Genomic DNA, 16,455 nt, shown 5'->3' on the forward strand with positions numbered 1-16,455 from the left:
CATTGGTTACCGCTCTTCATTTAATACATAGCAGCTAAACCCTATACAGCTAAAGTTTCTAAGGTGCAATACAAATAAAACACCAAATAAAAAGAGGACGCCACGTTCTATGCCTAGGATATAGACAAGCAGGAAAAGGAATAACGTAGCTCTTATCCTATGCGCTTATTATTTATCTGTACAAATATACTTTTATTACATGTGTTAATAAGAATATAATTCAGTGTTCTGTATGTTATGTGCGATTATCACCTAAACCTGGGGCAAAACTACAAATCCCAGCATGCCCTGACAGCCTTTGGCTGTCAGGGCATGCTGGGAATTGTAGTTTTGCAACTGCCGGAGAGCTGCCTGCTGGGGATCATTGACTTTTAAGTCTTTCATCTCAATCACAAAAGGTATAAAGCTAAAAAATATTAAAGAAAGACAAAGTATATCTGGATGCAAGATCACTGCAAACCTTGATCTTCTCTGTGACGGCCTTTTCCAGAAATCTCAATGATAAACCATACTAGTATCCATGTTACCATACAGCATGTCAGCACTCTCTTCAGGAGGGGGCACTGCTACCAGAGTCATTCACTAATACCGGCCACAGGGATGGTAAGGACTGGCCAATAACAGGGAAGTAATAGGGAACTGTGTGCCTAAGTATAAAGAAAGAACGCCCAGAGGTCGACAACCCAGAATACGCCATCCTAGTTTGTCTTCTTGTCATCTGTAGGTGCATACGGAGGAGGCCGTTCCTGAAAAAGTGGGAAAAAAAAGGAAGAAGTGTGATAATTTATAATCAATAAAAAAATAAAGGGTTTTTTCAACAGAATTTTAGTTTATTTACTTTTTTACATTTCTTTGTTCTAAAACTTTATTAAGGAGGATGGAAATTTTTTTTTTTTTTTTACTTTAAGTGGCAGTGTCTGGTTGTTCTGGGAACTGCAGGGTAGACTTAGGCCTTATTAACACGTTCAGTAAAGTTGTCCGTTTTTCCGGATCCGTAATCACGGCTCAACTTAGAGCAGATTGATTTCTATCGAGCTATTCACACAGTCTGTGTTTGTTTTGATCTGTAATCCGTTCCGTAAAAAAAAAAAAAAAAAAGGAAATGCTCTAGTGCGGATTGTAATTGCGGTCTATGGGATCCGTGTTTTACACGGACGTCACGGATGTCACATCCCTGATGTCCGTAAAAAACACAGATCAAATATATGCAAACTAGTAATATTCACATTTTACGGAAACGGATGCAAATACAGATGAATTTATACGGACCACAGAGTAAAAATAGCGGGAGGTTTTGCGGTCCAGAAAAATTACTGAACGTGTGGATGAGGCCTTAGTGCTGCTATGCTGCAGTGCTACTGACACAGGTTACTTCCCCAAGTCTAATGTCTATTCCTATGCTAATGGTAATTAATAAAGACATTAGGGTAGGCTCAGTATTGCTTGAGCAGCCATTTTGCATTTTGCCATTCACTGCTGCTACTCGATGTAAGGTTAATACCCCTTTCAACAAAATCAGAATGACAAGTGAAAGAAGATGAAAGAGTGATGGTCTGTCTGTATGGGGGAACTTAGGCCTTATTCACACATGCTATAGGACAGCCTACAGGAGTGCATCCATCCTGCAATGCAAAGACCTGAGAGTGATCCGTGCCGAAACTGTTGGTCCATACTACAACCTGTCCGCTATTTTTGTGGCATGGATCAGAACGTGTGAAAGGGCCCATTTAGACAAATGGGTCGACAATTATGGGCGCACTACAAAAATGTGTAAACGCGGCCTTAGACATGGTACTTGACGTATCTAAGGGCAGCACATAACTAAGCAGGTGCCTTTTCCCTGGAAATGTGTGGTCCCAGCAGATGGGCCACTACAAGAGATAAGTAAATCAGCCTCACTTTGCTTCGTACAAAGCAAAACATTATTTACATAAATTAGAGATGCAGCCATTATACAAGAGTGGATTATCGGCATAGAGCCAAGAGCAACAGTTACCAGGCATGAGAAAAACACAACCAAGGTGTGGGAAAGCCAGGTCTATACTCTGTTACAGTCTGCAATACCAATTGACTAAACATTTGTTTAGCCGACTGCTATTCCTCCTATCCACATGCATGGACAATAAGGAGAATAGACTGTATTAAGACTCCACTGGTGGCGACTTCTCTCCCTGAGAAAATTCAACATGCCCAATTCTTCCCGCCCCCAACATCACAGGGGAGAACTGGGGGCCTTAATATGTATGACCTCCACAGGAGCTAAACAGATGTGGAGTTTATGCCCTCTAGAGGAGGATTTATGTGTATACACAATAACACAATGAATGTACTCACCATGGGCATGTAGACATTGTGCGGATTTGCCGGGTTGTAATATGCGCTGGATGCGGCTTCTGCAGCTTTGCCGCCTCCTAGAGGTATAACATAGTATGTGTCACTGAATCCTGACTCTTCTATTACTGAGTAATGCTTCAGTATCCTTCATCAGGAAGAAGCCAGCTGTACATTGTACATTATGGTGGAGATTTATCAAACATGGTGTAAAGTGAAACTGGCTCAGTTGCCCCTAGCAACCAATCAGATTCCACTTTTCATTTTCCAAAGAGTCTGTGAGGAATGAAAGGTGGAATCTGATTGGTTGCTAGGGGCAACTGAGCCAGTTTCACTTTACACCATGTTTGATAAATCTCCCCCATAATGTACAAAGTGAAACTGGCTCAGTTGCCCCTAGCAACCAATCAGATTCCACCTTTCATTCCTCACAGACTCTTTGGAAAATGAAAAGAGGAATCTGATTGTTTGCTAGGGGCAACTGAGCCAGTTTCACTTTACACGTGTGATAAATCTCCCCTTACGTGCCTAAGCACCATGTGTGCCATCATCTTAAGACATTTGATTCAACCTTCTTACCTGGCATGCCGGGCTCTGTCCACGCTGAGGGAACGGTAGGGGCGGGGGCACCAGAATAAGGCGGTCCTGGATAAGGTGGTGGAGGCGCCATGTACATAGGGTTCATCTCAGGTGGTGGAGGATACATACCAGGACCTGTAATAGAGGAAAACAACAAGTACTGTTAGGGCCTAATCCTTACAGATGCCCTGAATGAAATTCAAGGAACTATACAAATACCAATAACATCACTTATCCCCCTTTGTTGGTCTCTGGATAAACAAGGGTCACACGACAGAATTTCATATGATTTTTAGCATGTATTCTGCACCGGAATTCCAAAACTGCGTACCATTGCCTTTAATAGGAACTTGTAGTGTAGTGTATCAGCTATGAGGTGGTCAGTTATAACATGGAACTGGGGGAGGCTGTGGATGTTGTGTATCTGGACTTTTCAGCGGCATTTTATACTAAGCCGCATGAAAGGTTGGTCTATAAAACGAGGATGCTAGAACTAGGGATGTCACGATACCAGAATTTTGAATTGCCCCCCATGTCAGGTCCGTACGAACTAATTTATGTTCCTTTAATTGAATTACTGTAAAAATAAGGTTTACATTATTTAGAATAAGAGTGCTTCAAAAAAATTGCCCTATTCTAACACTTTTTTTTTTTAACTCTCTCAGCCTGTCTGGCTGTGGTGTAAGAGGTAATTTTTTTGCACTTTGATCTGTAGTTTTATTTAGTACCACGTTTCTATGTGGTACTCAATTTGGTAGGTTTTTGCTTTTGCACGGTTTACCGTGAGTGATAATTTTATAGTATGGGGGATAACACTCCAGCTATCTGGGGATGATGGAGGTTGTAGTCAGGTAAGACACACCAGCTATCAGGGGGATTATGGGGGTTGTAGTCATGTAACACACACACGGCAGTTATCAGGGGGATGATGGGGGTTGTAGTCATGTTACACACACACACACATCAGCTATCAGGGGGATAATGGGGGTTGTAGTTGCACTAATCCTGCAGGACATGGTGACTGCTGACCAGCAGGATTACCTGGATTTAGGCGGCAGGGTAATCTGCTACAGCCCCCCTCCCCCCCTTCCCAGTCACAGCCGGGGCAACCCTTTGTTGCTTATCCATGTTTGTGTCCTCAGATTTAGGATGAGAACAGGCGTGTCCGTTCACACATACAGGATCTGCAGCAGATTTGATGCTGCAGATATCATTGCGACTTAATGACTGAACAAAGCATAAAACCTGCCAGCTTTAAATTGTATGTGTAAATGGTTTTTCTCACAATAACAATAAAAAAATAAAAAAAAAAAATTACAGCTTTGGTTCTTTCTCCTCCTACGCTGCTCATCTCTTCTGTCTGTTCCCAAGACGAGAGCTTGGACCAGGAACTGCCCGCTCAGCCAATCACTGGGAGAGACAGCACACCACCGCAGCCAGTGATTGGGTGATCAGCCAGGTCCCGCTCCGAGCTCTCATCTTCTAAGCAATCAGAACACAGGGGCGGCAGGGAGCCAGAAGGAGCTGAACATGAAATGAGGGTGGGGGGAAATCATGAATAGTTAAATGTTGGAATACCGGTTTTAAATACATAACCTGGTAAGGAAGGGTCATCTCCTGACAAAAGTAGTCTTTATTTATATAGTGCTATTCCATAATATTGTACTTTCAGTCCTGTCAAATTAGAATACAGCAACAGAAGTGGACAGAATGTATGCACTAAGTTTGGGACAATGAAATGAATGGGACCCTCTGCAGTATGGCACAGTCGGCATCCCTTTCTAGCCAGGAGGCAGACAGATCCAAGTGACATATCACATAAACTCACAGAAATATACGAAATTTAATCCCATCTTTACCAAATATGTAGATAATTTTATTTATTATGTCTCAGAAATCCAACACCTAGAATCTAAAATGATTGAGTTAGCCCTAAACAAACACATCAAACACTGTATGATATCAGTACCTGTTGGAGCACCATAGGGATAACCCATGGGCTGAGGAGCTGGACCATAGCCATTCATAGGTTGGGGGACATAGGGGTAGGGTCCTGCAGGAGGGGCTGGAACATAACCTCCAGGGGCAGGGGGGTATCCTCCAGGACCATAAACCCCTGGGCCAGCCGCAGGAGTATATCCATAACCTGGATTAGGGGCTTGAGGTGGTCTAGAAGCTGGAAAGACATTAAATAAATACATAAAAAAGGGCCAAGTATTCACTTCTAAAATTATTTTTTTTTTAAAAAAGGTTAAAATGGGTATTCTGGCACTTGCATAAAAGAATCAAATATTATATTATGATAGATTATAAATATACAAAAAAAAAAAACAAAAAACAAAAAAAAAAAAACATACTTACTTACCCCCGGTCCCCTGCAGCTCCCATTTGCCTCTGTCTACTTCCTTCATTTTCTGTCTTCTTTCTGCTTCAGACATGGAGCGCTTGGTGCAGGACCTGCCCCCTCAGCCAATCACTATAGTCACTCTATAGCCATGTCCTGTCTCAGACACTGATTGGCTGAGGGAGAAGATCCTGCTCTGAGATCTCTCTTCAGGAGCCAAAAAAGTATAGAAGACTGAATGCAGCAAAATGGAAGCTGGAGGGAACCAGGGTAGGTAAGTGTGGTTTTGTGCCAGCAGCACATTTGTTTCCGCAATTGCTGGAATACCCCTTTAAATGAACTAGGTTTGGAGAAAGAAGAACAAGTTGATGCAAAATGAAACTGATCTCAATTAATATGGGAGAGACTGTAAACATTTTAGTAGGATATGTCAGATGTCCTATCAGAGTATCATTTTCTTAGAGAGATTGCCTGGAAAAAAAGCCTTTTTTTTCCTCAATAAATAAATGTCCATACCACCAAAAAAAAACAAAAAAACAACAACACACTTTTTCCCCAGACAATTGATGCAGCCATAGTGAGAAATAATCTGTGTTTCTGTATATAAAGTAGTGTTTAAGAACAATATATATATATACACAGTGGTGCCTTGGATTACGAGCATAATTGGTTCCGAGAATGAGCTTGTAATCCAAATCCACTCTTAAACCAAAGCAAAACTTCCTATAAGAAATCACTGAAATGCAGACAATTGGTTCCACACCCCAAAAATAATGATTTTTTTTAATTCTGAATAACATGTAAAACTAATAAAACAAAGATTTAGAAATAGCTGAATATGTCATATTATAAGTAACTGTACAGTAAAGCAATCAGCATGTGGAGTATAATGTACAGTAAGTGCATAAGCCTGATAACACAGCAGCAATTTGTAGATACAGGATGGAACTGCAGATCCTCATAATGGCGAGGATGGGAAGGGCTGACAGAGACTGTAGGGAATATGAAGGAATAAGCAGGGCATATGTAGGCACACATGCATCTCTCTCTCTGTCCGGGGGGAGAGGGGGCTGGGTTACAGCTATGAAGACATTACCTCCACAGTCCTGTCCCCTGATGTAAGCCCCAGCCTGAAGTGAATCTGCTATGATTTGGAAGGTGAGAGAGACTTCCTGTGTCAGAGTACAGTGCTTTAGATCCCACTATGCAGACCCTGCCCCTCCCCAGCTCCGTCTCCCACCCAGTACAGGGAGCTCTTAAACCAAAGCAATGCTCTTAAACCAAGTCACAATTTTGAAAAACTGTGAGCTCTTCTTGCAAAACGCTCTTAATCCAAGTTACTCTTGAACCAAGGTACCACTGTGTATATATATATATATTAATTATATATACATACATACATACATAAACACATAAATAAAATAAATTCATATAAATAAACTTATATAAAACACCAATAACTTGAAACCCCCCAAAACATACCATTGGTTGCCAACTTAAACATTTGTTGCCCAAATTCGATGGCTCCACCGCTGTTAAAGGTCAGCTTAAATGATGCCTGTCCTTCCCAGCCGCCTGCAATAACAGAAAGGGTTTATGATGACTGGTGTATATGTATATTCATATCATAGTTGTCCCCCTGGCTGAATGCAGTCGCACTCACACATACACACAGCTGCTCTATGGGACTGATGGAGATAGCCGAGCGCCATACTCTATTATCTAGGTAGTCACAAACTCTTAATGGGCCATTTCTCCCAATTTGATGCCGCGTCATGGTGACACAATGGTATTGTGCGACTGCAGTAAAGTATATGGCGATTAAGACGTACAACAAACTCTTCTTATCCAGCAGCAAACCGCTGACCCCTCCTTCTCCAAGGGTCATCATTATCTGGGGAGTCAGACACCTCGCATGCCCACCGATCTATAAAAACAGAACCAGAAACAGACGGCTCTGTACATTGTGTAGTAGCAGTGCTGGCTTACTACAGCTCTCCTCCATAGACTTCAATGGGAGCTGATGTGTAATAATCCAGCACAACCACAAAACAAGACACAGAGCTGTCTGCTTCCATCTATTAGTGTCAGACACAATGAACTAAGCGCCCTTCACTCTATGTATTCATCAGCCCCATAGAGAATAAATGGAGTGCAGACCACATTGGCTGCATAGGAGTGGTGAGAGCTCCATTCATTGTGGGGGTGATTGTGTCCCTATGGTGGGGGTCCTGGCAGCTTACAACTAGGGCTGGACGATATTGGCCTAAATCAATATCACGGTTTATCGCATATGTAGCTGCGTTAACGATAATTGGACGATAACTATGACACATCCCTTTTTACAAGCCACACCCATTTGGCCATGCCAAACTAGGGATATTTTGTTTCAATACAGTAACTCAATGAGCAGCAACCCAAGCTAGGTACACATTACAAGACGTGTATATACAGGTATACAGCATACAGCTATGGACACACTACAGGACGTGTATATACAGGTATACAGCATACAGCTAGGTACACACTACAGGACCTGTATATACAGGTATACAGCTATGGACACACTACAGGACGTGTATATACAGGTATACAGCATACAGCTATGTACACACTACAGGACATGTGTATGCAGGTATACGGCTATGTACACACTACAGGACATGTGTATACAGGTATACGGCTATGTACACACTACATGATGTGTATATACAGGTATACAGCTATGGACACACTACAGGACGTGTATATACAGGTATACAGCATACAGCTATGTACACACTACAGGACATGTGTATGCAGGTATACGGCTATGTACACACTACAGGACATGTGTATGCAGGTATACGGCTATGTACACACTACATGATGTGTATATACAGGTATACAGCTATGGACACACTACAGGATGTGTATATGCAGGTATATAGCTATGTACTATAGGGACCCAGAGTACAGGGACATACAGTATATATGATGGGTATATAGTATGTTATGTATAGGTGACAGTACAAAGGCACAGTTATGGGGACACTATGAGTGGCACATTATAGGGGGGCTGTAGATGGCACTGTGCTGACACGCCGTGAAGATATCTATCTTTCTATTCTTATCAATTCTGTGTGTCTGTGTCCAAAAGGTAGCAGCACTCCAATTAAATGAAAAAACGTGTAGATTTATTCACAATCCATTTGAAAAACAGGTGACGTTTCTAACCACAAGCCTGATCTTTTCTCAAAGTAAATGTCATTTGGCTTGAGAAAAGATCAGGGTTGGGGTCAGAAACGTCACCTGTTTTTCACATGGATTGTGAATAAATCTATTGCTGACTGTTCCCTGGTGCTAATGAGAACTTTACTGGCCGCCCTGATAGCTGCGTGCATAGTGATCAGACTATGGTGGAGATTTTAGGAAGATTTAATGACTGTTAATGATTTTTTATTTAGTGATTCATTTTAGTGACTCAGGGGCCCCGGCACAGCGTCAACCAACCCGCCCGTCCCAGCGTCCCGCATCACCTGCCCGGCACGGCACACCGCCCCTGCCAGTTCCAGCAGCCCGTCCCAGCGGAGCCGCCACCCGCCCGTCCCAGCGTCCCCCAACCTGCCCGTCATGTCAGAGCGGCACAGTAGTAACTGCTCATGCTCTGACACGCCGGGCAAGTTGGGGGGCGCTGGGACGGACGGGTGGCAGCTCCGCTGTGTCGGGCCTCTGTAACTGGCTGAGACTAGCAGGGGCGGTGTGCCGTGCCGGGCGGGTGATGCGGAGCACTCTGACACGCCGGGGGGCGCTGGGACGGGCGGGTGGCGGCTCCGCTGGGACGGGCTGCTGGAACTGGCTGAGACGAGCAGGGGCGGTGTGCCGGGCGGGTGATGCGGAGCGCTCTGACACACCGGGAGGTTGTGCTGTGCCGTGCCGGGTTGTTGGGCGCTGGGGCGGACTGAGACGACCGCGCCGCTCTGACACGCCGGGCGGGGTTTGGGGGTGGCAGGGGCGCTTAGACACAGTGCCAGTCTCCTATGTGCTGTCTGTGCGTCCCTGCACACACAGCACATATGACATGCAGTCCGCTCATCTCTAATGACATCCTCCAACCTGTGCAGCTCAGGGCTCAGACAGCGAAATAGTGAAAATACCGCACATACCGTCCTGGCAAAGTTGAGGTCGGTTAACCGACGCCAGAGACGGTATCGGTATTTTCACGGTATACCGCCCAGCCCTACTTACAACCCACTTTTTTTCTCATATAATTCTTCTATTGTTGTATTCTGATATGTACAGTCTGTGTCTCTCCATGAACACCAGGTACAGACCATAAGATAATCCATGTGGATAAAGCAGCCATAGAAACATATAGGTGGGTAGTGCACACATAACCCGCAGCAGCCATACCGTTAGCTTCAGCACTTATAGCGCCTTTAATGTAGTTTGCAGAGAACACTGGTTGTTCTATGGAGCATCCCTTCACCAGGTAGAACGGCATCATGAAGGACATCATAGGATCCTTCCCCTTACTGAGAAAGATTACCTGCGGACAGAACAAGGACATGGTCAGCACTGATCACTACTGGGAACAAAAACCTTAAAGAGACTCTGTCAGCAGTTTCTGCCGTCCTATCTCAGGGTAGTATAAACTAATGACAGAGAAGTTGAGCAGAATGATGTATCACTTACATTGCTCTGTGCAGCTGATCCAGAGATATCCTCCTGAATAACATGGACAATAAGTAGTCCTCTGCATTATGTGCGTGTGCTCAGTAGTCCTGGATATTCATGAGAAGCAGAAAACTCCACCCACCAGCTGCTGATTGGCAGTTATCTATCCTTGCTGTTTATAGGCAGTCACCTGTCAATCAGCAGCTGGAAGGCGGGAGGGAGGGGTGTGGCAAAACACCTCTTCTCCTGCATATTAGGAGAACGGCTGAACAAAATGATGTAAGTAATACACCGATCTGTTCAGCATTTCTATCACTAGTTTATGCTGTCCTCATTTCAGGTGGCATAAACCTAGTGACCGATCACTTTTAACCATTACATTAAAGATGTTAACCAGGATTAGACATACATATGTGCTTTCTACCAAAAACAATGCCACATCTGTCCTCAGGTTCTGTGTGGTATTACAACTCAGCTGCAGTCACATCAAATAGAAATGAGCTGCAATACCGCACACAAGCTGAAGTGTGGTGTCATTTCTGCAAGAAAGCAGCTATGTTTTTGTAATCCTGGATAACCCCCTTAAAGTGGCTTATACTGTACAGCCCCCCCACCCCCTTCCAATTGTGTTACCAAATCAACTGTGACCTGTAGAGGCATGGACCCTGTATGATCTCTGATTGTGTCCTGTGGTATCTGGCAGCAAGATGTAAGTATCTGACCCTATACATCCTGTAAGGTGTGAGGTGGAGTCTCCATGGATGGGACTTCTCCACCCTGATCTCTTTATCATGTTCCCCATCCCTTAATAATGTCTGCAGTGTGGCCGGGGACTTCTGGGAATCTCGCTGCCATGAAGGAAGGACTTGGTCTGTACATTGACTAGGTAGGTAGTACGTGTCACAATAACATCCCCATGATGTCAAGACACAAGGTCTCAAGCCTGGTGACATCTCTTCCCCACATGACCCGGCCATCCACATAACGTATAAGAAACACGATTCATCAGACCAGGCTGCCCACTTCCCTTGCTCCAAAGTCCAGTTCTGATGCCCTTTGCCCACTGTATGTGTTTTTGCCAATAGACAGGAAGCAACATGAGCTCTGACTGGTCTGTGACTACACAGCCCAATACACACCAAGCTGCAATGTATTGTGTGATCTGACACCTAAAACCCGTCCATTCCTCCCGCTTCCAATACATCAACCTCAATATCTGACCGGTCACCTGTAACCTAATATATCCCAGTACCAGCAGCAGTGTCACAAGATCATCAGTGTTATGGCTCACAGAATCACAGGGAGTCTGTCTAATGGGAGACTGGGGACCCTGTTCTTGAGATTGCCCTACTCCAATAAGCCTTAGTTAGTCAGCTGACCAGATTAGGGAGGGATACAGTATGGGGACTACCTGCAGAGGCTGGATGTATACAGTATGGGGACTACCTGCAGAGGCTGGATGTATACAGTATGGGGACTACCTGCAGAGGCTGGATGTATACAATATGGGGACTACCTGCAGAGATGGATGTATACAGTATGGGGGGGGGAAGAACTACAGAGGGGGAGGGAGTTATACAGTAGGGGGGGATGTATATAGTATGGGGGCCTACCTGCAGAGGGGGGATGTATATAGTATGGGGGCCTACCTGCAGAGGGGGGATGTATACAGTATTGGAGAACAACTACAGAGGGAGGATGTCTACAGTATGGGACTACCTGCAGAGTCGGCTGTATACAATATCGGGGAAGGTACACAGTATGGGGACTTTCTGCAGAGGAGGGAGAGAGGTATAGAGTATGGGGACTGCAAACGGGGGGGGGGAATGAGGTAAAGAGTATGGGGACTGCAAACGGGGGGGAAGGTATAAAGTAGGGAGGCCTACCTACAGGGAAACTTACAGTATAGGAGCCTAACAACAGTGACATACAGTATGGCGGCTAACAACAGTATACAGTGGGGCTACAGTGTAGGGGTAAAGGGATGTTTTTCAGAAAATAAGTCCTAGCCCTTTTTTGGAGAAAAAAAAATTATTTAATGCCTTATTTTCAGAGAAACATGGTAGCAGTTTTGTGCAGTGACAGATCCCATAACTGTATTTCTGCCAGTCTTACCCTGTACGGGGTGAGGTACAGTAACCCCTTCTTTGTGCCTCGGAAAGCCTCGGTCTTGTGGGTCATGTCACTGAACGAGAGCTCCACATCCTTACACATTTTCATGATACTGGAAGAAAATAAAGGATATTAGTTATCGTAATGTAAAGAATAGCGATGAGCGAATAGTATTCGATCGAATAGTACGCTATTCGCGCTATTCGACTGCATTCAAATATTCGAACGATAACGCAGTAAAAATTCTATTCGCCCTCCCACCCCGTTGTCACTTTTTTCCAGCCAATAAGTAGCAAGCCGTTTCTTGCTACTACCGATTTGCGCAGTCTGCGTCCTGTAAAGGAGTTGAACGGCTTTTTCATTTTATTATTGTAAAAACAATTATATATCCTGTATACGGCTGTATACTGTGAGTGTGGGATAATACCTGTTATCTTGCTATTACTGATTTGTAGTTATCGTTAATTTTCGTTATTACGTATTTTACGCTGCACCTGACCTGATAAGTATGCAAGTGCGTACTGCTAGACCGAAATGTACGCTTCTACTTTACATTCATAATTTGTGAATCTTCGGGGTACACTTGGGAAAATTGGGATGTTGGCTCATCACTAGTGTTAGATGCAGCCAGACATGCTTCCCCTGGTGTCCTATATGCATCCAGAGGTGTTGGTATCATTTCCTGAGGTGTCATTGTGCACTTGGTGACCTCCTAGTGGTCGAATATTGATTTCCAGGTCCCAAGTATTTTTCTCCCATAGACTATAATGGGATTCGATATTCGTTTGAATATACGAATATCGGGAGCTATTCGAATGGAATTTCAAATTATTCAATATTTCACTATTCGCTCATCTCTAGTAAAGAAAGTGGCGGAACATTTTTTTCCTAATCTTAGTCATTCCATAATCACTCCTTTATTTACTCTCCCTGCTGGCTGCCCCCCTCCCTGCGACATTGTATCATGTGACTCTGGTGATCTGGTGGTTTCCTTCCGTACTAGAAACAAATGACAGACTAGCTTCCCCACCACCGCAGCGACTGTCAGCCACCGTGTAACACACACACCATCGCCCTCGGCTATAAGGATTAGCCAGCTGGTCAGTCTGGTTTTGCTTGGACGTCAATGGATTTCTTTAACCTTACAGATGTCTGACTTTGAAAAAAGATAAATAGACCAGACAGATCCGAGTCACTAGAAAATTTGTCATGTCACAGAGACAAGTCATCATTTAAACAGTCAGGATCTGAGTGTTCAGACCACCACCATCCACAAGGTATAATGGGAGAAGCGCACGGTTATGCCCTTCAATCCCCGGCTCCATAGACTTATAATGGAGCTTTTTTCATGCAGCAGGAAAGAGACTGCAGCGAGCCATAGAGAGAAGCACATAACCCTGCGCTTCTCCTGGCTATATCTAGAGATGGGTGAAGGGCAGAACATTAGGACCCTGACTGACTGAAACATTGGACATGTCCCTGCAAGAGAGAATTTTTTTTTTTCTTTTCAAATCAACGGGTGTCAGAAAGTTCTTTTATTTAACCCCTTGAAGACCACCATACGTCTTTTGTCAGTGGCACTGGTCTGCTGTTCAAAACATATCCAGAACTCAGATGCTGCATGACAGCAGGGCCCCAGCTCTACCTTCCATCCTTGTGGTTTAACCCCTTAAATGCTGTGGTCAAATCCTGATGGTGGCATTTACGTGGTTTCTGGGCATTCGTCACCCAATGAGCAGCGAGTTAATACAATAGCTGGGATGCAGATTATTTTCTATAGCAGCAGGGGGTCTAATAAAACCAACCCCTAGGTATGCCAGGTATATGGGCCTGCAAGGCTCTGTGAGTTCAGCAAGGCCAGTTAGGTTGCCTGTTAACGTTATATTGACAGGATAATATACCGCCCTATACTAGCAGTATCTTGTATTATATAAGCAGTCGGAAGATTGTATTTCAAAGTCCTTTTGTCCCATAATGTTATATGTACCTCAGGCGTTATGGACATGGAGGACGGGTTGGTCAGCTCCCAATATGTCAATGTATAAAATGACTCATTAGCCCGGGGCCCTCGGTACTGTGCATCAACCATACATGTCCGGATGGAAATACCGCTTTAGGGGGGCTATTATATGTAGGCGGACAGGGGAGACATTATATATGTGGCCACAGAGGGGGCGCTATCATACATGTATGTACAAAAGGGGCGTTATTATTACTGAGCACAGGGGAGACACTATTATACAAGTGGGTACAGAAGGGGCACTAATATTTGCGCAGGCATAGAGACACAGAGGAGGCATCACTACTATACAGGTGGGCACAGAGGGGGCATCACTACTATACAGGTGGGCACAGAGGGGGCATCACTACCATACAGGTAGGCACAGAGGGGGCATCACTACTATACAGGTGGGCACAGAGATGGCATTACTACTAAACAGGTGGGCACAGAGGGGGGCATCACTACCATACAGGTGGGCACAGAGATGTCATTACTACTAAACAGGTGGGCACAGAGGGGGCATCACTACCATACAGGTGGGCACAGAGATGGCATTACTACTATACAGGTGGGCACAGAGGGGGCATCACTACTATACAGGTAGGCACAGAGATGGCATCACTACCATACAGGTGGGCACAGAGGGGGCATCACTACCATACAGGTAGGCACAGAGATGGCATCACTACCATACAGGTGGGCACAGAGGAGGCATCACTACCATACAGGTGGGCACAGAGGGGGCATCACTACTATACAGGTAGGCACAGAGATGGCATTACTACTATACAGGTGGGCACAGAGGGGGCATCACTACTATACAGGTAGGCACAGAGATGGCATCACTACCATACAGGTGGGCACAGAGATGGCATCACTACCATACAGGTGGGCACAGAGATGGCATCACTACCATACAGGTGGGCACAGAGATGGCATCACTACTATTCAGGTGGGCACAGAGGGGGCATCACTACTATACAGGTGGGCACAGAGGGGGCATCACTACTATACAGGTGGGCACAGAGGGGGCATCACTACTATACAGGTGGGCACAGAGATGGCATCACTACTAAACAGATGGGCACAGAGGGGGCATCAATACTTTAGGGGCACAGGGTGGTAATCACTATTGGGGCACCGTGGGTATTTGTACCATGTGGGGCACAAAACATATGTCTCAGGCTTAAGTCCTAGATACCAACATTGCTGCCATACATGAATGTCCCCCTTGAAGCCTATGTGATCAGGTCCTTACAGTGATGATGGGAGTAGTTGTGTCCCTATGAAGCCTATGTGATCAGGTCCTTACAGTGATGATGGGAGTAGTTGTGCCCCTTGAAGCCTATGTCAGCAGTTCTTTACAGTGATGATGGGAGTAGTTGTGTCCCCCTTGTGATCAGGTCCTTCCAGTGATGATGGGAGTAGTTGTGTCCCCCTTGTGATCAGGTCCTTCCAGTGATGATGGGAGTAGTTGTGTCCCCCTTGTGATCAGGTCCTTCCAGTGATGATGGGAGTAGTTGTGTCCCCCTTGTGATCAGGTCCTTCCAGTGATGATGGGAGTAGTTGTGTCCCTATGAAGCCTATGTCAGCAGTTCCTTACAGTAATGATGGGAGTAGTTGTGTCCCTATGAAGCCTATGTGCAGCTCCTTACAGTGATGATGGGAGTAGTTGTGTCCCTATGAAGCCTATGTGATCAGCTCCTTCCAGTGATGATCATGATGGGAGTAGTACTTGTGACTTGTTTATAAACACTTCCTGTACACAACTCTATGAGTGACAGCCCGATGTACTACAACGCCCAGCATACTGCTACATATAACGGATGCAGACAGCAGATAGACACATGGCCTTCTGGGATTTGTAGTCCCCTACAGTCACGCAGCAGCAGCATCACGGCCTGTACCGTAAAGTGAGGGCACTGACCTCTCGCCGTTGTTGACGATGACGCCGCCGTTCTGTGAGTGGTTCCTGTTCAGGGCCATGGTGTCTCCGGTCTCCGGTACCGCAGCCGCTGTGATCGGACTCCCCTCAGCTGATCAGGAAGTCTGCGGAGGGGGCGGAGCTCTACGTCACTGGTGTTGTGTAACGTGGTGAGTCACGTGTCAGGTGACCGGGCAGGACGGAACCTTCTCTGATGTCAGCTGATACTTTACCCTACCACGTGATGTCACCGCTGGGGTCTAGTCACACAGGGCGGCTGACGTGCGGTTATTGCAGATAAGGGAAGGAGAGAAATATTAAGCGTATGGCAGTGAATAGGGAACGTCATGACATGTACCGTTATTTACTCCAACTGTGGTGTTTTTCCTTACATGGATTTCTATGGGGGTGAAAAAAAACGCCACGTCTGTATGCATGTTGGCGTTTTTCTCCCCAAATCAGAAATCACATGATAAAAGGAAACGAATAAAAGTGTACCCCAGATCA

At 45.1% G+C, this 16,455-nt stretch overlaps 1 protein-coding gene across 1 annotated transcript; it reads right to left on the reverse strand.

Annotated features, from left to right (window-relative positions):
- Nucleotides 1-133: 133 nt before the first annotated feature.
- On the reverse strand, nt 134-16,109 carry LOC138790021 (WW domain-binding protein 2-like). Its single transcript, XM_069968932.1, has 8 exons — nt 15,952-16,109; nt 12,026-12,134; nt 9,647-9,782; nt 6,737-6,829; nt 4,880-5,086; nt 2,911-3,045; nt 2,335-2,411; nt 134-746 (listed from the first exon to the last, which is right to left on the reverse strand). The coding sequence occupies exons 1-8, from the start codon at nt 16,008-16,010 to the stop codon at nt 699-701; spliced, it is 864 nt and encodes a 287-aa protein (XP_069825033.1). The 5' UTR covers nt 16,011-16,109; the 3' UTR covers nt 134-698.
- Between the last annotated feature and the right edge of the window lie 346 nt (nt 16,110-16,455).

This window comes from Dendropsophus ebraccatus, chromosome 4, assembly GCF_027789765.1.
Source record: "Dendropsophus ebraccatus isolate aDenEbr1 chromosome 4, aDenEbr1.pat, whole genome shotgun sequence".
In the NCBI taxonomy this organism is placed as follows: Eukaryota; Metazoa; Chordata; class Amphibia; order Anura; family Hylidae; genus Dendropsophus; species Dendropsophus ebraccatus.

Excerpts from the sequence above, each read along its gene's own strand:
- LOC138790021 (XM_069968932.1), bottom strand. The coding sequence starts at position 16,010 with ATGGCCCTGAACAGGAACCACTCACAGAACGGCGGCGTCATCGTCAAC. Across the intron at positions 12,135-15,951 it reads ATCGTCAACAACGGCGAGAG|TATCATGAAAATGTGTAAGG; the intron begins GTCAGTGCCCTC and ends ATTTTCTTCCAG. Across the intron at positions 6,830-9,646 it reads TATAAGTGCTGAAGCTAACG|GCGGCTGGGAAGGACAGGCA; the intron begins GTATGGCTGCTG and ends CTGTTATTGCAG.